This window comes from Odocoileus virginianus, chromosome 21, assembly GCF_023699985.2.
Source record: "Odocoileus virginianus isolate 20LAN1187 ecotype Illinois chromosome 21, Ovbor_1.2, whole genome shotgun sequence".
Classification (NCBI taxonomy): Eukaryota; Metazoa; Chordata; class Mammalia; order Artiodactyla; family Cervidae; genus Odocoileus; species Odocoileus virginianus.
This window is the reverse complement of record NC_069694.1, coordinates 37,319,694-37,345,617: the sequence shown is the minus strand read 5'-3', so window position 1 is coordinate 37,345,617 and position 25,924 is coordinate 37,319,694. Positions and strand designations below refer to the sequence as shown.

Sequence of the window (25,924 nt, the reverse complement as noted above, 5' to 3'; positions counted from 1 at the left end):
TGTGGTATTTTTTAAAGTTTTAATTTTGAAATAATTAGAGGCTCACAGAAAGTTAACAAAAAAAATTAGTAGACATGTCTCAGGTACTCTCCATCCAGCTTGCTCCGCGATAACATTTACATAACTCTAACACAATAAACCAACCAGGAAACTGACAATCTACAGACCTTATTTAGATTTCATCAGCTTTTATATGCATATGTGTTGTGTGTAGACACATACAGTTTAAAGCAATTTTACCACATTCATGAAACCACCATTAATGTGGTATTCTTAAGTAGTAACTATCACTTAAATCAAATTTTATCAAATTGATAGCAGGCTTAAAAATCACACATTAAGTGTATTTTTTGGTCTCAGAAAATAGAACTTTGATACATTACACAACACAGAAATTGAATAGGTACAGTGAATCCAAAGCAGAAATGTAATCTGGTTTAAAATAAGCTAGGAAATATATTTAAGCCAAAACTTCTTGAAAATTTTAAGTTGTACGCTTGAATCAAGTTCAACTGCCAAAAAGCAACACATTTGAGCTATATTGTCCAAACCTTTGCTAAAGAAGCCCATAGTATTTATTAGATTCTATTAAAGATTTGGTCCAAGAAATAATCACACGGAAACTATTTGAGCAACTTTTATAGAACTGTTATTGAGGATGCTGTCTGCATATTTTAAGAGGAATGTGTACAGAATCATTTAGGGAGCTAATGATATCCTGATGATAAATCTCTTCTTGCATTTGTCTCAACAGTTTTTTGTTTGAAGACCTACAAAGTTTCTCTTTAGGACAGCTAAAAAATTGTATAGTATATCAAGTTGTTCACCTTGGCAAATGAGAAGCTCAAATTAAACTAGTGCTCCTTATAGTAAGCATATTATCCCTGATTCTTACTAGATTTATCTTTGCCTGTCTTTATGCAGTTTCTGTTCTTTATATCCTTATTTTAAATATCCTATGTACATTAGTGTACATATGTCACAGCATACTTTTTAGAAATAATGTTACTGAATGAATGTTTGAGTCCCCCTAAAATTCATGTAGCTGATATTCTAACCCCTGAAATGATGATATTAGGAGGTAATTGGGTCATGCAGGTAAGGCCTGCATGAAGAGACAGGAGAGCTTGCTTTCTCTCTCTCTCCTTTCTCTGTGAAGATACAGTGAAAAGGAAAGTTTTCCATGGGCAAACCAGGAATGTCCTCACCAGATACTGAATCTACTGCTGCCGTGATCCTGGGTAGATTTCTCAGCCTCCAAACTGTGAGAAATAATCATTGGTTGTTTAAGACACTCAGTCAATGGTATTCTGTTATAGCAGCCCAAACTGAGTAAGGCAAATGACTGTATGCAAATGTTACATATTCCCTTTGCACAGCAGTTCATAATTTATATTGTACATCTATATATAAACCTCATTTGATCCATTCAACAGCCAACTTTTCCAATGAGGAAACTAAAATTCAGAAAGATTAAATGCGAACTTAGTAAATGGTACATCTGGAAATCTGATTAATCTGTAATATTTCCCTTCCAGAGAGCATATTAAAATTTTACTTATTTATAATCTTATTAACTTAAACTGTATTTTATAAACAATGCACTATTTGCCTAATTCTAACAAAAGGCTTCAATTACTACTCCATTCATCCATTGATCTTCATTCTGATCAAAAACCACATATTTAGTATGTACTCTATAATTGTCCACAAGTTTATTCCTTTATGAACTTTATTTTCTCCACCATATTTAAAACTCTTTAATGGCATGAACCTTTTATAGAGCTTATGATAGTATTACAAAACAACATCAATCTCTAACTACTATATATTTAGGACATCTTTACAATGGAGGATTTTAATGTGATAATAGCCATAACTACTGTCTCTTAAAATAACAACTGCCTACAGTTATTTCTTCTTAAATACATGATGCACATTGATAATAAATTCATTAAAAATATAACATTAATTGATAAAAGCTGAAAAGTCTTATTTTTAAACTTGTTTGATAATTCTACTCTTAAGCTGAATACCAAAAAAAAGGACAAATATATAGACCTGCAAACATGTTAATAAAATAAACAAATATTTAACCTAATTTATATCTCTGAAAGAAAAATTTATTTTAAATGCAAGACCTAAGTATTAGTAGTTCCATGTTGAATATAACTGCTGTAAATATACCCCAACTATTTAGACAATTTCAAAGCATGTTTGTATTATTCTTATCTAACCAACTTACACTATGAAATATTATAGAGTTACTGCTAATTATTTTTCAGCATTTTCAGTTAAAATAACAGATTTTTTCTTTATTCCTTATACAGAAATAGTGTAGCATAGTTAGAATCAGTAACATACAAATAGGTCCACACATATATTGAATACTTGGGCACCCTTTCCTTTTTACACTTCTTGAAGTCATTGAAATAAACAATATTTAGTCCACTTCATAAATACTGGCTTCAGCAAGCCTGATTACCACTTCCGCTGCTGCAGCTAAGTCACTTCAGTCAAGTCCAACTCTTTGCAACCTCATGGACTGTAGCCCGCCAGGTTCCTCTGCCCATGCGATTTCCCAGCAAGAATACTGGAATGGGTTGCCATTTCCTTCTCCAGATTGCCACCTCAGTTTGGTATATTTATTTGTTCAGTGAGCAAGAATTTAAGTTTCTTTACATCAAATAAGATAGCATATAATACAACCTTCTTAAGTGTGCACATTTCTAATAATAGGACTAATTATATAATTACAAGCATTGATTTTATATCTATAAATAGGTATATTCAATTTTAATATCTATTATATGCAAGACATGTAGGAGATGCAGGTTCGATCCCTGGGTTGGGAAGATCCTCTGGAGTAGGAAATGGCAACCCACTCCAGGATTGTTGCCTGGAAAATCCCATGGACAGAGGAACCTAGCGGGTTACAGTCCACAGGGTCACAAAGAGTCGAACACGACTCAGTACTCATGCACGCACACACAATTTGAATTGTGCGTACTCTTTCTCTGGTATACAAAAGGCGCAAATATTTAATTTCATGCAATCATATTCTTTTAGCCTCTACTAAATGACTTTTTAACCAGTATTTCCAATAACAGTTATTTACTGACCTCAAGCAGTAAAATCTACAAACAGAAAGCTGAGACTCTAGTCATTAATTTATCCCTGCAAATCATAAACACTGAGTGGGAATTTAACATGAAGCTCTTTAATACTATAAGACCACTTAAGTATATGAGCAATTTTAAACATACAAAGCTATATACACAAAAAATACCACAAAGATGGCCAGTTAAGGAGAAAGAAAGAGCTCATTTTTTTCCATATCAATTTTGAGAGAAACGTGTAATTAAGTAAGTCAAAGGTATGAATTTCTGAGATTCAAGATTACTTTTCGTTATTTAAAATCACACCCCCTAGCGTATCCCATCAAACCTTTGCTGACTTCTTTCCAAATTAAAATATAATTTTTTTCTCTTCTTTGATCTAAAAGGTGTTAAACTTCTTATAAAAAGAGTACTTTTGGCAAAGTTACAGGTAAAAGAATTTAATGTTGCTTATATCAGAAGTCTGTTTGTATACTTGGAATGAGAAATCCATAAATGCCTTGGCAGTTCCTCTAGAAGCAGAAGAAAAAGACTAAGCATTTTAAATGAAAAATGTTCCCACTCAGTGACTCTTTCATCTCTACATCCAAGAGAGACTGGAATGCAAAAAGTTCATCAGCAACAAAGCCTAAACTCCATCCCATTTAGCAGTTACATCAGTCTATTACCTGATGTTAGGATTATATAAGACAGTTTCCTTCCATTAGGAAGAGCTCCTAAAATGGGCACTGTCAAAACTGGTAAAACTAAAATCTGACCTACTTTTTTCAAAAGATGGCCATGAATTTTGTGGTAAGTGTAATTCTTTTTACAGTGAGAGCTGTTCTTTAAAAAAGAGAAAACTTTTAACTGAAATATGCTAGAAAATGCCTTATGTTTTAACTATCAAATAAAAATCTATAAAATATGCACACATTGCTTAAGCTTTTATCTCTAATACTGAATTCTCTATGTTACTTTATCCATACATTGACTTTACTATGTATTGTAGGCCCAATAAAATTCTAAATAAACCCACATTAAAAGGTTATTCATTTGGAATACATTTGTAAAACAAGAATAAACTGACCAGTCCTGTGGGTAAGTCTGATAAAACATACATGTAAATTTTAATTTTAAATCACATGTTATTTGTAAGAAGAAGATTCCTTTTATTTACATGGCTGTCATTTATAGTTGTCTATTCTCCTTTTAGGAATGAAGTATTACATTATTAAGAGGGAAGAAGGTTAATTCATTCATTAAAATAGAAATTATTCAATACTTTTTAAAAAGATAAATGTAATTTCTTAGTTCTTTCAAACTCCCAATTGTCATAAAATGTCATTGGATTTTAATTAAATTAAAAAGTCAACCACATAGCATCACACTTCTAGACTTTGTTATCATTCTTATAATTAAAGGGGCCTACTCTTCCTACAACTATTCTGTAGGAATCACTGATAAGTTCACAGAGATTTAATTTCAAATAAAAGGATAAGAAAGCATATAGTAGTATGGAAGTTATACGCTTATGATAGCATGGTACAGTGAACACATTTTACCACATGATTTACAGTAATAAACTGTAAAGAAATAAATTTTTATATTTATTCATTTTAAAACTACTAAATTCATTTTCCATAAAGAAGATCTATAAAAATTAGTCTGTATTTACTATGCTTAAATTTCTATTCAGCTGTAATTTTCATTGAATTAAATGAAAATAAAGTGGTTATATTCACAAATAAATGAAACAAAAAAATTAACTTCATAGCCTAAAGCATAGCCACAGACTTTATAGACAGTATACCTCATAAGAACAGAGTAAACGGATATGACAAACAGTATTATATTGGACTTCAGTTTCATCAAAAATGACAATCTTATTAACTAGACATTTATTATCCTAACTTCAAGGTTCTTTAGAGTACAGAGGAAGTAAAATTACCGTGCCCATAAAAATCATAGCAAGATGACACAATAGATCACTATGGGTATTTCTTTCATTGTGCCAATGTTAAGTGAAACTCTAGAGCAAGAGTACTCAAAAGAGATGATGTTCCTCTGATGTTCAAGCAATGCATAATTCAAGACTATCTAAACTGAACAAACATTAAAGAATACTTGATAGCCTTAAATTCTAGTAACAAACACAGAAGAATAAAAAGAGTAATGATTGTGCTCCAAATAGCTGCAATCAATCTTTACCGATTATTCTGCAGTGGTCTATTAAATGCATATTATTAAAATTAATCATATAAAATACACATTCATTCTTGAAAGGTAATACTATAAACTATGGTGTTTAATAAAAACTCTAAATGTGAAAGCATAAAGTTATAAACATAAGCACTGAGATTCTGTAAAAAAAGATAATACCCTAAGATAAGTAAGAACTGGAAAGAAGGCAAAGTAAGGTCAATTTATAAACAATACTGGAGACTCAGATTCTCCAATTAAAATTCATAATAAAAGATATCTGTGTCCTCAGCTAAAACATGATATTTCAGAAAAAGTAAGGAAAGAATAAATGAGGCTAGCCTTATCACTACTGCTACAGAGAAGTTACAACTGAAAACTATGGTTTCTATCTTTTTTTATATCTTTCTTTTATCATAATTGAATATGTTTGTGACTTTACTGAATTAAATAAATTCTTAGGAGATGCTAAAAGTGAGTGTTTAAAAATGTGTTTTTGTTTCAGAAAATAGAACTCAAAGGAAAAATCAGGATAAGTCTAATTAAACTGACTATACTCAAGATTTTTTTTCTGTATTTCATTTGCACATATATGGGAAGAAAAGGTAGAAAATGTAAAAATTTTGCAATATCTATACTCATACCCAAGTTCTTGCTTTCTCTTTGCCTAGTAGGAACACTAATATTGTATAAAGTGTTGAGGATGACAATGACATTATGACAAATAGGAATGGAGTCAATGCAAGATGCAATAAACCAATCTAGCTCTTGAGAAGATAATGGTTTTTATGAATGGCTTTACTGAATTGCAAGGAATTAAAATGTATTTGGATAGACTTAGAAACTAAAAAATGTGTTCAGAAGCATTATCATCCATAGATGGTAGTTCAATAAAGCCTAACTGAAAAGATATTTTTTCCCTAAAATTAAAAGCTCCAAAACTTAGAAATTTACTTACTTTCTTCTGAAAATATCATTTGTGAAATCACACACAAAAAAAAGAATTCATGTCAGATAAGTCTTAGTTTAGAATACTATGGCCCAAATTTCCATCAATTCAGTTTCATAAGCAGAACTAAGTCATACTGCCCCCACGTTAACGTCTTAGGCTAGAAGAGATAGTGCTAACACTCAAAACAGAATTATCACAAAAATCATGACTCAAACAAAAGTTTGTAAGTGTACCACTGATATGTCAACACTTACGGCTATCATAACATATGTTTCCTAGAGCCCTGCCCGTTTGAAGCAGCACTTCCTGGTCTTTGCTATTTAGCAGCTGCACCAGTGGTGAAATCAATCCAGCATCCACACATGGAATTCGCATAAATTCTGAAAATAAGAGATAGGGTTAATTAAAAATATAAACATTCACAATTACATAAATACCTTTCCTTAAATTTTACTTATTTTAATACTTATTAAAATGTTTAAGATGGCTTGCTATTTGAAGAGTACACCGCTGTCCAAAAATACTATTACAACCCTACTAAATATTTCATGAAATAAGTATACAAAAATGAATGGGATCATGTTTGTTTTGCTGATAGCCTCTACCATAAACCAAAACAATTTTTCATTAACTTTCATTATCCTAATTTATCACTATTTTCTTAGCTGCATGTTTTAAGAGGAGAAAGAGGAGGAGGAGAATAAGATCTAAAGTCTTTACTTGCTTTTACTTCACTTATTAGCACTGTAGGCACGAAATAGCACCAGTTTCAGAAATGTATTGTTATTATTATTAAAGATACTTTAAGAGTACAATTCTAAAAAGGAAGAAATATTCATGGACACTTTCTCTTCTGCTTATTTTTTCTTTGCCCCAAATTCATCTTAAATCTGTTATCTAGAGGAATACTTTACTTTAAAAAGCATCAAATCTCTTACTGTAACTTATGGTCATAGCTATGCTCCCACATTAAACTTGTACCTGGAACTTCTTACTAAGCCTCTGGTTTTTGAACATCAGCACATAGTCAGTTATGTCAATTTTTAGAGGATATTTTTGGAAATAAACATTTAAACAAAATTATATTTTATAATTAATCAAAATCTAACAAGTATATGCTAATATTTCTCTTCTGTTGTTATGTAACATGCATAGCAGAGTAATGATGAACCTGTCAACTTCTAATTTCTTTTTTTCCCTAGTTCACACAATTTTCTTTCATTGTCAAGTTTCTAAAAGAAGAAATATAAGCCCAGTTAATATCTCTGTTGGGTCATGTTGCATTTCTGAAGATATTTATTTTAAAAGGAAGACTCTAATCTACTTTCTCAGCCAGTCACTTCTACAACAACAACAACAATGTGGTGGTTAAGCAATAAACAACCATTTAAATTGGGTCCCATTTATTGTAACCAGCAGGGATTAGTGACAGGCCCTTAACAAGCCTCTAATTAAAAGTATAAATGCTACTAATTATGTCTTTAAAACAGAGCTGTCATCTACTAAAATGTTATTAGAAGCAAGCTCTAGCAGCAGTTATCGTGAAACTGTGACAAAGTATTATGAGGACTGATATTACTCAGTGAGCTCATATAGGAATGGCAATCCATTTCAAAATTAGCTATTCAAAATTTCTGAATCTATGTTATGTGTGTGTGCTCATTCCTAAGGAAAAGAGCTTAAAGATAAAAACTGATTTCTGGAAATTATACTGTGTTTCTAATGAAGTTAAATATAAACTACTTGATACAAAAATCAAGCTACCTTGCACCTAAGAAGAATTTAGATAGTGGATGGTCTAGGTTAACAATGTCTGGAGGGGTTTCATTCTCAAACCAGATCTGCCTCAAGAGTTCTTTGCTGTCCCAAGGTAATCCCTATCTATTCAGAGCAGTTCAAATCTGCTTGAAGTACACTAAATAATCCTAGACCCACTAGGAATCTCTCAACATTTATGACCAGCTCAAATCCAAGGCAGAGCATAGTGATTATAACCATAATAGCTTAGATGTACATGCAAACAACAGATGATCAGTTTTCATTAACAACCAAAAACATGATTTACCAACATAGAACCTCACTGAAATTTAAAATATATTTGGAGCACCTCTGAACAAATGAAACCTGCAAACAAACATGGACAGACATGAGAGCTCAACCACAAAGAAGGCTGAGGGTTGAAGTTTTGATGCTTTCAAACTGTGGTGCTGGAGAAGACTCTTCAGAGTCCCTCGGACAGTAAGGAGAACAAACCAGTCAATATTCTAAAGGAAATCAGTCCTGAATATTCACTGGAAGGATTGATGCTAAAGCTGAAGTTCTAATACTCTGGCCACCTGACGTGAAGAGCTGAATCACTGGAAAAGACCCTGATGCTGGGGAAGATTGAGGGCAGGAGGAGAAGGGGGCGACAGAGGATGAGATGGTTGGATGGCATCACTGACTCAATGGACATGAGTTTGAGCAAGCTCTGGGAGTTGGTGAAGGACAGGGAAGCCCAGCATGCTGAAGTCCATGGGGTCGCAAAGAGTATGACACAGTGACTAAACAACAACGAAACAAACTTAAAATTTTCATGGCAATTCTTTTTGGTAACACACATGAACAAGCTGTTTTAATGGGCCAAAAACAACATATACTGGTACTTCACAACACCACCTGCATAGTGATTACACAATGTATAAAACTGTGTAAAACTGAGACCAGAATTTTAAAGTTTCTTTTTTTTAAAGTATAATATATGCAACTTACTAAAATAAGAAGACTAAAAATAATATCAAACTTTGAGAAATAGAGGCATACTAATGCTATTGCATTTAGCATGGCCTTCCCTTATGCTTAAAAACTGCTTTAAGAAGTCAGTGCTTCTAACAATGAAAAATCAGAAAGAAAAGTTAAGAAAATAATCCTTTTCACCACTGCAACAAAAAGAATAAGATACCTAGGGAAAAACCTACCCAGTGACAAAAGACCTGTATGCAGAAAACTGTACAACACTGATGAAAGTAAATCAAATATGACACAAACAGATGGAAAAATATACCATGTTTTTGGAAGAATCAATATTATGAGAATGAGGACACAACCCAAAGGAATCTACAGATTCAATGCAATCCCTATCAAACTACCAATGGTATTTTTCACAGAACTAGAACAAAATATTTCACAATTTGCATGGAAACACAAAAGACCCTGAATAGCCAGAGCAGTCTTGAGAAAGAAAAATGGAACTGGAGGAATCCACTTTCCTGACTTCAGACTATACTGCAAAGCTACAGTCATTAAGACGGAATACTAGTGGCACAAAAACAGCAATAAAGACCAGTGGAACAAGACAGAAAGCCCAGAGATAAACCCATACACATATGGGTACCCTATTTTTGACAAAGGAGGCAAGAATATACAATAGAGAAAAGACAACCTCTTCAATAAGGGGTGCTGGGAAAACTGGACAGCTACCTGTAAAAGAATGAAACTAGAACACTTTATAACACCATACACAAAAATAAACTCAAAATGGATTAAAGGTTTAAATTTAAGGCCAGAAACTATAAAGCTCTTAGAGGAAAACATAAGCAATATACTCTTTGACATACATCACAGCAAATCCTCTTCGATTCACTTCATAGAGTAATGGAAAGTTTAAAAAAAAATTTTTAAGTCAGTGTTTTTCTTAAATTGACTGAACTAAAATCATATACGAATATTTCTGCTACAAAATATTGCTGAAATATCTTCCAAAGAATCCCCTCTCCCTTGGATACAAACCATGTATAACGGGATGACTATTATATAATCCATGCTTTGAGGTTATTTCTCCAGAGTATATTTACATGGAAACTTAAGAAATAAATGATTCTCATGAAGGGGAACTCAGAAAACACAGTATGTATTCTGACTGCACTACTGCAGTCAGCTGCCATGTCAGTAGGTTTGTCAGTAGGTCAGACAAACATATTTTCTGGATAGAACAGAAAACAATGTATACACTGAAAAAGGTAACGTCTCCTGTGACAATGAAGATTAATGACTTGGTGACAATCTGAGAATCCTATAGCCAAGTATAAGAACACAGAAACAGCAGGGATGAGCAGCGCTATTCTTTCACTCTGCTCTGACAGAATGGAAGAGCAAACGGGCAATGTATGAACAGAGGGACTACAGTCATTTTAAACAATCACATGAGAAAAAGTTAATGGAAAGAAAAACAGAGAATTTTTTAAAAAAGGTCTAATCTGCAAAATGGAAACATAAATTAATAAAACATACTGACAGGTAGGGTGTAAAACTGAAGATGTTCCCAGCAGAAAAGCTCTTGAGGAAAACCTCACCATTTTTGGCTATTTCTGCTATGATGTTAGCTACTTTGGCTGTGCAGGAGGACTGTGGAATCAACAGACTTGCAAACACTTGAAGTATTCCACTTCCTTGGATTTTTTCACTTGTTTCCATATCTGAAAGAGATACATACAAAGAGCTTCAGTGAACATCTTCAACACTAACACTGACAATTACATCTACAGTAAATTCTTTAAGAATTGTCACCATCTATAGCAGAAATTATTTATTTATATTAAAATGTATTTATATAAAATTATCTTCAGGTCCACAAGCCACTTTTATCATGGGTTTTTCCCTATGCGAAACACTTTTTAATACAATCTCTTGTAAACCTACAGTCAGATTACAAAGGAATCCTTTCTGAATATACTATTTGCATACCACACTTACTTTTCAATGTTATTTCCAATCCTGTCTATTCAGAATAGGAATGCTTTATTTTCTACTTCCCTTCTGAGTTTCCTAATAGTGTATTGTTATATACATATAAATTCTATGACTTCCAATAATGCTACAGCAATTAAAAGTGGCAATTACATGTGCAAAAAACTCACCACATATCATTTTACATGGAGTGACAGAAGAGACTATTCAGTTCCGTATGATTACTGTGTTTCTCACAGAACTTATTCAAAACACCACTAACGAAAAACGGAAGCAGTTTAGGCAGGAATAAGGCCATGGTATTCAGAATTCTGGGCTTCCCTGGTGGCTCGGCTGGTAAAGAATCCACCTGCAATGTGGGAGCTGGGTTCAATCCCTGGGTTGGGAAGATCCCCTGGAGAAGGGAAGACTACCCACTCCAGTATTCCGGCCTGGAGAATTCCATGGACTATATTCAGTCCGTGGGGTTGCAAATAGTTGGACACGACTGAACAACTTTCACTTTCATTCAGAATTCTATATGGTTATATAGAAATTCAAGAGGTCCACTTCTTTTCTTTGTTTTCCATCTTTGTGAAACTGCAAATGAAGAGCCTTTGCATGAAGCCAAGCCACTTCATGTAAAAAAGTCTGACCTATTAAAAAACAGTAACTGGGATGATGTACACCTGGAATGATGATGGCAATAAAAGCTCAAGGAAACAAAATCTAAAATTACTATTTGACTCTGAACAGTGAAGAGGAATGCCATGTGTTTAAAAACAGAACATTATAAGGCTCATTAAAACATTCTATTTAGGGGTCAATCCCAAGATGATGGAAGAACAGGACAGGGAAACCACTTTCTCCCCCCAAAATACATCAAAAGATCACCTGCATGTGGAGCAACTTTCACAAAACAACTTCTGAATGCTGGCAGAGGACCAGAAAGGCAAACCAATCTCTTAAGAATGACGGATCTGATGACTGGCTTGGTCGCTCTCTTCCCTTTGGACTCTCCATTTTCTCCCTCTGGTCACCTCTATTTCCCTCCTCTCTTCTTTATATAACTGTGAATCTCTCTGGGTGTTCCTGGCTCCGGAAAGTCATTTCACCATTAACCCAGGGGTTCTGCCTTCTGTGCCGTATGAAGGGAAAACTCTTGATGTTACCGTAAGAGGGGGACCAAAACCGAGGCAGGAGGCTCAACTCCAGAACTCTGGACCACCACAGGACTCCTGACATTGGGAACATTAACAGACGGAAGCCCACCCAAAAGCCTCCCATACCTGCCCTGAGACCAAGCTCCACCCAAGAGCCAGCAAACCCCCATGCAAGACACCCCACGCCAGGCTTCCAGCAAAACAGGAACACTACTCTGAACATTAAAAGACAGGGCGTCCAAAGCTGTATCAAACTCACAGACACCCCAAAACATTCTATCTGAATGTTGTTTCTATGTATAGCTCCTCAATATCTTTTATAGCCTTTGAATACACATATAAATAAAAGAACTCTAAAGATTTCTTGTTAAGTAAATGACAGCGGCTGTGATTAATAAAGAGTAGGAAATCATTTTTAATAATTTGAGAAAGTCTAAAAAATAATTATTTCTTTATAGCAAGTGCTGATTGTTCAGCTCAGTGTTTGTCAAACTGTGGGTCCCAATCCATCAAGAACCCTGAAATCAACTTGGTGAATAAGGACCAGCAATTCCTTAAAAAGAGCAATAGAATTAACATCTACAACAAAGGAATAGAAAAAAAAAAATTTTGTTCATGCACAGTAAGATAAAACCCTGAGTGAAATGCATGCACAGGTGACTGTAAGCGCATGCCTACTGACTGCAAAAGGCAGCCCTAATCTTGGGTTCTGGTCCAAAAGCTACACAGCAACGTTCTGCGCAACCCATGACTACCCAGGATTCTAGGCAAGAGAGCTTTAATACTCTTAAAGTCATCAGGAGAAGCTAGAATTAATGGCTAAATCAATAGAAAATTACATGGAAAAACTTGTAAAAATTGAAGACTGTAAAAAATTCCATGGATTTATTATCTTAAAAACATTCCTTTGCAAATACTGTAGTTATGTTTATGTTTATCTATCCAGTACAAAAGATCAAGTAATCAGGACTAGTTAATGTTGAAACTCCATCCATGCATTTCCTTTTCCTACCATAGGCCTAGTACACTTTAAAGTAGCTAATATCATTTTGGTTTCTTACATTTTATGTTCTATAATAAAAAGGATTATTTCGGAGGTACTTTAAAACAACGTTTTTTATTAGGTGAAGAAACAGAGGTCCAGAAAGATGAAGTAAACTTGTCTAAAGTCACCAATCATACTAATCAAAGAGCATAAGGAGCAAATTCAGTCTCAACTACACTAACTATTCAACATGTGTGTCATCTAGCATCCACTGGTGCCATTCTTTACAACAGAAAACGTACTTAAGCATAAATAAATAAAATTTGTCTTTTTGTATGCTGTTATTCACTCATTTCTCACAATTCAGATTACTACAAACGTAGTTTGCATGACAAAATATAAACACAGCAGCTGTCCTTTCTTTCAGCAAGCCCATTTATAAAATACAATGTGCCTTTTCACTTTTGTTTCTGGGATTAAAAAATAAGTTTTTATGGTACCACCTGAAAATCTGACACCAAATTTCCATTAATTAATTTTTTTAAAGCAAGAAGTCAAAAGAAAAACTCAATTTGCCACATTAAAATTCTTCCTTTTCTGACCGCTGCTACCAAAAGATGTACAACCTTAGAACACTGGGTCAGACTGCCCCAGGGGTCATGTCCCACCATCTGCTGGTGTTGGGATGACAGTAAGAATTTGGCATAAGGCATGAATCATGATTAGATGTGAGGCTGAGGCATTTGTGTGTGTGGAGGCGAGGAGTTAACTGCAAATCACCCATGCATGTCTCATTTTAACTATAACTAAAAGAATGGCTTAACATCAGAGCTGAGGTCAGGGGCAAGGGGAATAAAAGAAAACAATACAAAACTCTTGCACTCTGATGAATTTCCATGGATACAATCCAAAGTATTGGAAGGGTAGTTGTAATACAATGAATTAAGATTTGGGAATAGTACCTTTTCCAATACTATTGTCAGAGAAAATATAATCTGGTTTTTCATATAAATCTGATTTACCATTTAGAAAAACTGAAAAGGAGTTCTATTTACTTGCTAGCATGTGGATTTCTATGGAGGTCTAGAATTTAAATGAAACAGCTGGGAATTATCTTTTTTCATCTGGCATGAAAACAGAGTCAAATACAGCTTATTGTTAAAATGTCACTATCAAATAATTAATTACAAAGTTTCAGTCTCATTCCACATATGCTTTCTACACTGGCATTCTACTCCATATTACAGTGTGTATCTGTGAACTAAACATTTTCTCTGATATCTGTGAACACCCCTGAAATGATTTTAAGAGAGTCAGTGAATGTGGTGTATGCAGGTCTAAATGAATAGCTGACTGACTGCTTGCAAAGAAAAAAACAAAACCGTGATCAGGAGTTCTAAAAAAAAAAAAGGCGCACTTTTCATTATCTTTACCCAGACCACTACTGACACTGTAAATGCACTCCTTTTAAATGTTTGCAGGAATTGATCCAACTTTCCCCCTTCACATTTAGGTGCAGCCATAAAAATGTTTGAGTATGTCTACAAATTACAGGCAGCTGGCTGTCCTTGAATTTTGAAGGACCCAGACACGAAGGGCAACTGCTTCTCTAAAACTATATCTATGGGAGCCACAGCCATCATAGCGCCCTTGCAGCTGTGCAGGCTCTCATTCTGGTCTCTGCAGTCGTATGTTCATACTCCACCTGACCTCCTGATGGCAAAAACGCAGCTTCGTTATGAAACTGCCAGAGTCAGAAAGAAAAAGAAAAAAAACAACCAGGCAATAGGGTCAGAGAAGCTTGAAAGAAAAGCAAATCAAGAAGCCGGGCTACAATGCTATAGGGAGAGGAGAAGTTAAAGCACAACTCAGAATTTCTCAAGGCAAATAACTAGCAGAAGGCAGGGAACAGGTGGAATGGGAACGACTCATAATTGAAGACATGGCTGGAGAAAGGCTAAAGTTCCCAACAAAGCTGTCAAGTAAATACATTAAAATAATTGGCTTTATAATTATATATCAAGAGGGGGTTTTCAGGTATGCTACTATCATAAGCTGAATTTATGATGTTACGTTAGCATCTGCTTTCATGAGGATAAATTAATGGAAAGCATTTGATAAGCAATTTACAGTAAACTCCAAGATAGAAAAGCAAAAATAATGACTGTTATTACTATGACTCTAATAGATTTAAAATGTACTTGGTTTAGATTTACAGTATTGTTTACTTCTAGCTATAAGAACAATAGGAAACAGTCAGTTTCACTTACATGTCCCAGGATTCTTGTGACTGACTGTGAAGAGAGACTCGGATTTGGGATTGACAGCAAGGACCAGGAACATGATTCAAGGGCCATGTGTATCCTTGTCTCTGGGGAACAATTTATTTCTCAAGGGATAGACTTTTAGAATAAGGTATAACAAGAGACCTGGACCTGTGCCTGAGAAATCCGATTCAAATCCAAGGCTTCATTTACTACTACACAGACAAGTCCCAAATCCTCTCTCCCTTCATCCAACTAAAACAAAGCATGTGCACTTGGATATGGAATAAATACCTCAAGTTCAACATTCCTCAAATCAATTCTCCTCTTTCGTTTCCTTTCATTTTATTCTCCATAGCAGTTCATGGCAGGGAACCCAGCTAAGCCAGAAACCTAAGAAGGATTATAAATTCTTCTCCTTTAATAAATGCCTTTCGACCACCCACGTTAACCAGAGTGTAAGTTCCATAGATCCCATCTGATTAGCATCTCCGGCATCTATTCTTTACTTGTTAAATTCATGTGACTTCCAGTTCTCAATTCTGACCTTTATTAAATGCAACAGCCTCCTCAAGAGTCTCCCTAACTCTAGCCTCCCTCCATCTGTTATCTACACTGATGGCAGAATAAGCTTCTGGAAATACAAATTTTATGTCACTCCCCTACTTTAAATCTTTAAATGATCGTCTGTAACTTTTAAAGCACATCCATGATATTTTCCAACCATATCTCCTGATACTCCTCCACTGATATACTATATTCTTGCCACACTAAATTACTTACAGAGATCCAAATTAACCGTTTCTTTTCATATCTTCTTACTACTTCCCTCTCTGAAACACCACTCACCCCACCATTTTAACTAATTCCTACACAGAGGTACAGTGTCCTCATTTAAAGGTACCTGACTGAAAGCTATTCGATCTTTTAAAGACACTATCATAAAAACTCATTTCTTAAAATAGCTAAGTGACATAGGTATGATAGATTGCTTTCTTCATACCACAAATAAGGTCATATGACTATCCTGGAAAAGCTACAACAAACCAGTTTTTCTGATACCTAATCCAGCGCTCTTCCTACCACAAATGTTAATTTAGAAGATATATAGTACTAACACCACCTTGACCAGATTCACCAAGTTATTACGTGATAAATATTTTTATTTAACATATTTTGCAGAAGTAAGAATTAAAGTAAAACAATTGAGTGAGAAAGGGATGCACAGTATTTTGAGACAGATAAACTGACTCAGTGATTGAAGCAGAGAAAGGGAACTGCGTATAGAGAAATTGAAATAGATTTAAAATAGATTTAAAACACATAAGAAGAGTATGCTGGGTATAAGACGATTAAAGGGCCTGACAAATGAAAAATTAGTGTTTCTGAAAGAAAATGGAAGTACATGGTGGGGAGGAGTTACAATATGCTCTTTCTTTTACTGATGAGAACTCTTTTCTCCTTAACATGGATTTTAAGCAAATAAAAGGAATATGAAATGCAGGAGAGGAAAGGATGGATATAGTCATGAAAAGAGAGAGGGTAGAACAAAGAACTATTCGCACAATGACTCACCAACAGAGGTTTTACTAAAAGATTAAGTTGGGAGAGTCATTTTATAAAATTACAATAAATGATTTTTGACAGTCTTGCAGTCATTTCAATTCCAGAGATAATGTAAGCTGTGGGAGTTGGAGAAGTTATGTGTTTGGAAATCATCACTAGAATAAGTAGGGAGATCTGCTTTAGCTATTTTCTTTAAAGTTATCACTAACTAGGTCAAAAGTAGTTGCTAAAAATTGAGTTACACAGTTAAAAAAATGAAAGATATTTACTGAGAAAGTATATACCAAGACGGACAATACTAATGAATGTGGTAAAAGCAGAGTATATAACAGGAACTGTTCAACTACAATTTCAGAGTGATTACTGAAAATATGGTCCCTCAATAAAGTAAATGTGGATTTCCTCACTTCCTGCTAAGAGAATAAGGATACTGTATAGTGAAACTCTGTGAAGGAACATTTTCAGTAGAAGATCCATTTCCATCCTCTTATGAAATACCCTGGGGAACAAAACCTAAAGAGGTTGGCATTTGTACATCACAGTGCAGAGTCTTCACTGATGGTATCAGTGACCTTACAAAAATAGACCCCAGAGAGTGCCTTGCTTTTTCCACCATGTGAGGTTCTAGTGAAGACAGCCATCTATGAAACAGGAAACAGGCCCTCACCAAAATCTGGTGTCTTGGTCTTGGACTTACCAGTCACCACAACTGTGAGAGATACCACCACGTCTAGGCTATTTTGCTACAGTGACCCAAGTGGAATAAGACACAGAGCATCAGAGTCCTTTCATAATATGACCCCATTCCCTTTCCAATGATCATCTCTAGCCCCTTCCCTGAATGCATCCTTTTTGCTAGTTACACCAAACTTCTTTCAGTTTCTGGTTGAACCAGGTTTCTTCTCTGTGAAATTGTACATGTGGCTTCCACTGCTTGGGATGCTCTTCCTACAGTCCGTGTGCCCTCGTGTTACCTAGGTAAATACACTGTATTTCCAAAATCCAGCACTCCCTGTTCCTGCTTAATCAAATTCACCTCTCTTTCCCAATATTCACACACAACGCTGTCATTGTTTCCAAGTTGTTAGAGCCTATTGGTAGTTGAAGACTTGGAGTAGATGAGATTACCCAAAGATGATGTATTTTCACTGAGTCCCTACTATATTGGGAATATAAGCTGGAGGACACAAATCATACCCTCAGTGAGCTGTCTAGTGAGAGAGAGAGAGAGAGGCGTAAATAAATTATTACAATTCAATGTGACTGATATCACCGTGGAAGTTACATATAATGTATGAAAGTGAAAGTGAGGTCGCTCAGTCATGTCCGACTCTTTGTGACCCCATGGACAGTAGCCTGCACCAGGCTCCTCCATCCACGGGATTTTCTAGGCATGAGTACTGGAATGTATAAGGGGTAGCAATCACAGCTCCATGAAGACCATGGAAATTTCCATAAATAAGGTTAACATTTAAGCTGTGTTTTGAAGCCAATAAAGCATGTTCTCAGCAGAAAAAGGAAAAAAAATATATTCTACAAAGAAGGAATATGAAAAATCATTACCAGCTAAGGCTGCCTGCTATTGCTGCCAAGTCGCTTCAGTCATGTCCGACTCTGCGACCCCATACATAGACGGCAGCCCACCAGGCTCCTCTGTCCCTGGGATTCTCCAGGCAAGAACACTGGAGTGGGTTGCCATGCCCTCCTCCAACCAGCTAAAGCTAATGACCCTAAATTTTAATAGCATTATTCTGTACCCCTGGGTTTTTTTTCTTTCTGCCAGCTGCTAGAGGCTACCAAATTGAGAAATGGGAAAGGTAGACAGGAGATACTATCGAAGGTTTGGGAAAAGGCAGGTAAAAGGAGAAAAATAACAGAATATACCAACGCAACACCTATTTATCCATCAGAACCTAGGTGAAATCTTTATCTCTGTGACACTTTGAAAGACTCTTATAACTATGAATTGAGTCCAATTCTCTAACACTTTGTAATCAACTCTATATAATGTGTTCAGTTCAGTCATTCAGTCATGTCTGACTCTTTGCCACCCCATGAATCGCAGCACGCCAGGCCTCCCTGTCCATCACCAACTCCCGGAGTTTACTCAAACTCATGTCCATCGAGTCGGTGATGCCATCCAGCCATCTCATCCTCTGTCGTCCCCTTCTCCTCCTGCCCCGAGTCCTTTCCAGCATCAGGGTCTTTTCCAATGAGTCAACTCTTCGCATGAGGTGGCCAAAGTATTGGAGTTTCAGCTTCAGCATCAGTCCTTCCAATGAACACCCAGGACTGATCTTCTTTAGGATGGGCTGGTTGGATCTCCTTGTAGTCCAAAGAACTCTCAAGAGTCTCCAACACCACAGTTCAAAAGCATCAATTCTTCTGTGCTCAGCTTTCTTCACAGTCCAACTCTCACATCCATAAATGACCACTAGAAAAACCACAGCCTTGACTAGACAGACCTTTGTTGGCAAAGTCATGTCTCTGCTTTTTAATATGCTATCCAGGTTGGTCATAACTTTCCTTCCAAGGAGTAAGCGTCTTTTAATTTCATGGCTGCAATCACCATCTGCAGTGATTTTGCAGCCCCCAAAAATAAAGTCTGATGCTGTTTCCCCATCTACTTCCCATGAAGTGATGGGACCAGATGCCATGACCTACACTATATTAAAACTTATCTATTACTTGCCTATCCAGTCTCTCCAGAGCAAAGTACCAACTAATGCATGGTGGGACCCAATTAAAGCTAGCTGAATAGAACTGTCCAGTCTGTAAGGAGTATATATTGAATAAAAAAGACATACACATTAATATACATTAAAATAAGTTCAACTAAAGGGATGTATTTCAATGTATATTAATTAGTCAAACTTATTTAATGTGTGTTTTTATATGCCTTTTTTATTCAGTTATAAACTCCTTAAAGTTTGACTAGAGATGTATCTGGGCTTCCCTAGTGTTCAGTAGTAAAAAATCCTCCTGCCAACGCTAGAGTGTGAATTCAATCTCTGGGTGAGGATCCCTTGGAGGAAAAAATGACAACCCACTCCAGTATTCCTGCCTGGAGAATCCTCATGGACAAAGGAGCATGGTGGGCTACAGTCCACGGGGTTGCCGAAGAGTTGGACACTATTTAGCAACTAAGCAACAAAAAAAGGGAAGCATAAGCTGTCACAGAACACTAAAGATGGGGTAGTTGAGTTTTTATTAATGTTATAATTGATAACTTAATGTTTGAGTATTTATTAACGTTGTAGAAGTTCTAATTACTTTTAACAGAAAAGAGATTGAGCTTATAAAGAGACTGTCTTATATTTTACGAATTCTCTCATGAAGAACAGAAATTTTTTTTCATAGAATCACCAATCACTAGCTCATGCCGAGAATAAACTTTTCACTTCGCATTAAGCTCATCAGGTCTTAGATTACATTTTTTCAAAAGCAAACATATGCAAAAATGTTCTTTAAACCTTCAGAAATCATTTTAGAAAATTACCTTGCCTTTATCTCATCCCTCCCACATGCACACATCAGAAAGAAAAGGTGATCAATCCATAACTAAGTTATTATGAGCAAAATCAAAACATTCTGTTTGCTTCTTTAGTACAAGGAGGAGAAAAGATGTCTCACAATGAAATATGGGAAGAGAAAATTACTAGCATCTAAATGAACTCACCCCAGAGAACACTGTGTGCTGAAACCTAGAATTTAAATCCAGATGTCTCTTAAAAAAAAAAACCCACTACTTGGCCTTCTGGAGTTTCATTTTGGGGTTTATCACAACGAATACTGAAAAGCAGGCCACGAAATCAACCCAGTAAAAATCAACTATAGATTCCTTTGTGGAAAACTCTAATGTTAACGGCATCATTCCTCACTAGCAGTTATCCCAACACACAACTATTATGCCACACAATTCATGTTGATACGTCAGTAGAACAGAGTCCACTCATGATGGTTACTTTCGTATGTCAATTTGATTGAGCCATGGTACCTGCGTATTCAGTTAAAAATTACTCTGGATGTTTTCGTAAAGGTGTTTTTGGATAGGATTAACATTAAAATCTGTACACAGTGAGCCAAGCATTGCACCCCATCATATAGGTAGATCTCATTTTATCAGTTCAGGGTTTGAAGAGAATCAGGGACTGACCACCCGGACCTCTTTCCCACAATGCCCTGGTGTAAAAGGAATTCGGCCAACAGAATAACTCATTTGCAGGGTCACGAAATTTCACATACCATTCTCTTCTACTGCTCCAACAGCCTTGTATAACGAGAGTCAAAAAAAACTAAAAAACACCTAAATGTGTGCTAGGTTTCTGAAATCCCAAGAAATTACCCAATGCATTATTGGCTTTTTAACTGGTGATAAAACAGCAGAAATATCCAAGTGAATGTATCTGACAACAAAAGGCACTGAATACTAGTAATCCCTACTAAAAAAAAAAAAAAAGAATTAGAGAATATTCTCTACATTACACAGTCCATTATATGAATATTACCTAGAATATTATATCTAAAATATATCTTACTAAAAACACGAAATATTCACATTTTCTCAGTTATTAATGATGATTTTTGAGGAAAGAGGTTGTGTTTATTTTTCTCTATTTGCCACTTTTCCTTTATTTTTGAAATACAGTTGATTTACAACATTATACTAGTTTCAGGTGTACAACACCTAAAATGTTTATAGATTATAACATTTCTATAGTTATATGTTATATATAGTTATAACAGCATTCTACATGTTCTAGATTATAACATATAAATCAATGTTTATAGATTACACTCCATTTAAAGTTATTATAAAACAATGGCTACACTTCCCTGTGCTGTACAATATATAATATAAATAGAAACCTGTGTCTTTTAACCCCACACTCCTATTGTGTGCCTCGTCCCCTCACTCTCCTCACAGGTAACCTACTAGTCTGTTCTCTGTATCTGTGAGTCTCTTTCTGTTTTGTTATATTTATTCATTTTATTTTTTTAGATTCCACATACAAGTGATAACAGGAGATTTGTCTTTCTGTGTGTGACTTACTTCACTAAGCATAATACTCTTTAGGTTCATCAACATTGTTGTAAAGGCAGGATTTCATTCTTTTTATATCTGAGAATATTCTATTGTGCACGTGTGTGTGTGTACACATACACATGCCACCCCTTTATCCATCCATCTAACAATGGGCACTCAAACTGCTTCATATCTAGGCTACTGTAGATAATGCTGCCTTGAAAATTGGAGGTGCATGTATCTTTTGATCCAGTGTTTTCTTCAGATATACACCCAGAAATAGAATTGCTGGATAATATGGTTGGGGAAGGGGGAATTAGCTCAAATGGCACAGCACTCACTTTGCATGTGAAGGGTAGCAGGATCGAGGCCTGCATTCTCCAGTTTTGGACTTCCTAGGTGGCTCAGTGGTAAAGAGTCTGACTGCCAAGCAGGAGATGTGGGTTTGACCCCTGGGTTGGGAAGACCCTCTAGAGAAGGAAAAGGCAATCCACTTCAGTATTTTTGCCTGGGAAATCCCATGGACAGAGAACCCTGGTGGGCTACAGTCCATGGGGTCACAAAGATTGTAACACAACTTAATGACTGAGTAACAACCACGGTGATTCTATTTTGAGTTTACTGAGGAAACTCCATACCTTTTTCAATAGCAGCTACACAAATTCACAATCCCACTGACAATGCGCTAGGGTTCCCTTTTCTCCACGTCCCAGCCAGCACTGGGTATTTGTATACTTTTTGAAGACAGCCATTTTGACAGGTATAGTTGATATCTCATGGTTTTGATTTGTATTTCTCTATTAGTGATGCTAAGCACTTTTTCAGGTACTTTTTAGCTAGATGTATATCCTCTTTGCAAAAATGTCTGTTCTGGTCTTCCACTCATTTTAAAATTCAGTTCAATGCAATCGCTCAGTTGTGTCCAACTCTTTGTGACCCCATGAACTGCCACAAGCTAGGCTTCCCTGTCCATCACCAAGTCCCGGAGCTTGCTCAAACTCATGTCCATTAAAAGATGCTTGCTCCTTGAAAGAAAAGCTATGACAAACCTAGACAACATATTAAAAAACAGAGACATTACTTTGCCAACAAAGGTCCGTCTAGTCAAAGCAATGGTTTATCCGATAGTCATGTATGGGTGTGAGAGTTAGACCATAAGGAAAGCTGAGTGCCAAAGAATTGATACTTTTGAACTGTGGTGTTGGAGAAGACTCTTGAGAGTTCCTTGGACTGCAAGGAGATCAAATCAGTCAAAGCAATGGTTTAGATCAAACCTAAAGGAAATCAGTCCTGAATATTCATTGGAAGGACTGATGCTGAAGCTGAAGCTCCCCAATATTTTGGCCACTTGGTGCAAAGAACTCACTCATTAGAAAAGACCCTGATGATAGGAAAGACTGAATGCAGGAGTAGAAGGGAACAACAGAGGATGAAATGGTTGAATGGCATCACTGACTCGATTTTTAAATTGTTTTTTTTTTTTTTTAAGAAAAACATATTGAGTTAAATGGGTCGTTTATATATGTTGGATATTAACCCCTATCATTCATATCATTTAGAAACATTTTCTCCCATTTGGTAGGTCATCTTTTCATTTTGCTGATGGCTTCCTTTACTGTGTAAAACTTAAAAGTAAATTAGGTCCCATTTGCTTATTTTTGTTTTTATTTTCAAGGCTTAGGAAACAGAGCCAAACTTATTGCTACAATTTATGTTGTGATTTGTTATAAGACAGTAAAATGACCACAAACCACACACAGTTAAGAATATGGCATATAACATTACTAGCCTCAGTATTCTTCATCAAGATCTTATTGTACAGCAAACAGAAGAGAATACAGTAGTTTGTGCACGTGTGCTAAGCAGCTTCAGTCGTGTCTTGACTCTGCAATCTCATGGACTGTAGCCCACCAGGCTCCTCTGTCCAGGCAAGAAATGGGGATCTTCCCCATCCAGGAGTTGAACCATCATTGTTTATGTCCCCTGCATTGCCACCTGGGAAGCCCAATATAGTAGCTTACTTCCAGTTAAAGAAATTTAGCTCTTATTTAGCATACATCTCTTCAACTCTTTTTCAATGTGTTTCTAAAAAGTATTTCTTAATTTGGGATCTTTTCCCCCTTCCTGGTATTACTCCCTTACTTTGAGTATTTCAAGCAATGTGTTAATCATTTACTCTCTATTTTGTCTCTAATGTTAAAATTTTTCCTATTTCAACAATCTTTGCAGTTGGTTATTAATATTCACATAAATTCTTAACTCAAAAAATCGAAAACACAGTAAATAAATAACAATAAAAAGTGAAATAACTTCGCTTTTGTTTATTTACTTAGCATAAATATATTCCCATGGTATGGCATCTCTTCCGGTTTTAACATAATAGATAAACTATAGATTTGTATGGATTTAGATTCATATAAAATCAAACCTTCAAAATGAGAAGAATTTACTACAGTTACCTACTTTTCTGGCTAGTTTTCTTTTCTTCCCCCTAAGCCAAATGTTAGAAACTTTAAAAATTATCTTTAATGTCAAGGATTAAAATATTTTTAAATTTATAAAATAATTTATATCCATAATTCATTAAATCTTGAGATACCAAAATTCACATATTGTAAATGTCTAAGAGGAATCTATGTAAATTATTATATAAAACTACATGCAGAACTATATATCTATGTAAAACTATTAAAATAAAGGTAGAAGACTAATAAGCAATCATGGTCACATTTTCAGGATTGAGTAATATATACAAACTAAAAAAAATGAATATCTCAATTTACAACTACTGACATAATTGAAAGGCTGATATACTATGACCTTATAATGGCAACCAAACAATTATCTGGTAGCAAAATTAATGCTCTACTGACTGTAATTTTGAAACTTAAAGGGCTATAAATTACTAAATTGAGAAATTTCCTATATTGTTTATTGGACTATTTAATAACCATGGATTCTAAAATATATAATAGTTAATTTTATTAATTCTTTAGGCACTAATTCTGATTAAGTAAATGTCTGTTCCTGAATATACAAAGAAAGATATAAATTATACTGAACATCATTATTCTACTAAAGGACAGTGACTCAGAGATTGTAAAACTACACTGTACTTTTCATTAAGAAAAACTTCCTCTACAAATGGAACGTTGTCCAGGATTGACCACATGCTGGTTCACAAGGCAAGCCTTGATAAATTTAAGAAAATGGAAATCATATTGGGACTTCCCTGGCAGTCCAGTGGTTTAAGACTTTGCCTTCCAATGGAGAGGGTGAAGATTTGATCCCTGGTAGGGGAGTTAAGATCCCACAGACCTCAGGGCCAAGAACCAAAAAGTAAATCAAAAGCAACACTGTAACAAATTCAATACAGATTCTTACCAAAAAACCCCACCAAAATCATATGAAGCATCTTTTCTGATCACAATGCTATGAGATTAGAAATACACTATAAGGAAAAAAAACTATTAAAAAATCACAAACACGTGGAGGCTAAACAATTTGCTACTAAACAACCAATAGATCACTGAAGAAATAAAAAATACCTGGAGACAAAAGAAAATGAAAGCACAATAATCCAAAAACCTATGGGATGCAGCAAAAACAGTTCTGAGAAGGAACTTTATAGCAACACAAACATACCTCAGAAAACAAGAAAAAATCTCAAACCACCTAACTTGCACGTGAACCAACTAGAGAAAGAAGAACAAACACGACCTCAGGTTAGTAGAAGAAAAGAAATCATACAGATCACGGCAGAAATAAATGAAGTAAAGAAAAAGAAAATAATAGCAAAGATTAATGAAACTAAAAGCTGGTTCTTTAAAAAGACAAACAAAACTGATAAGCCTTTATAGCCATGCTTGTCAAGAAAAAAATAAGAGATGACTCAAATCAATAAAATTAGAAATGAAGAAGAAGTTAAAACTGACACCACAGAAATACAAAGGATCATGAGGCA

The 25,924-nt window shown here is 35.2% G+C and overlaps 1 protein-coding gene across 4 annotated transcripts in view; it reads right to left on the bottom strand.

Moving 5' to 3' along the window:
- The window catches only part of RAP1GDS1 (Rap1 GTPase-GDP dissociation stimulator 1), a 150,286-nt gene that overhangs the window by 71,003 nt on the left and 53,359 nt on the right, over nt 1–25,924 (bottom strand). For all 4 annotated transcript variants that reach the window (XM_020901657.2, XM_020901656.2, XM_020901658.2 and 1 more), the window contains exons 3-4: nt 10,584–10,706; nt 6,507–6,632 (exon numbers count right to left, since the gene is read on the bottom strand). In XM_020901657.2, coding sequence (XP_020757316.1) covers nt 6,507–6,632; nt 10,584–10,706 — 249 coding nt within the window. The remainder of the gene's footprint in view (nt 1–6,506; nt 6,633–10,583; nt 10,707–25,924) is intronic.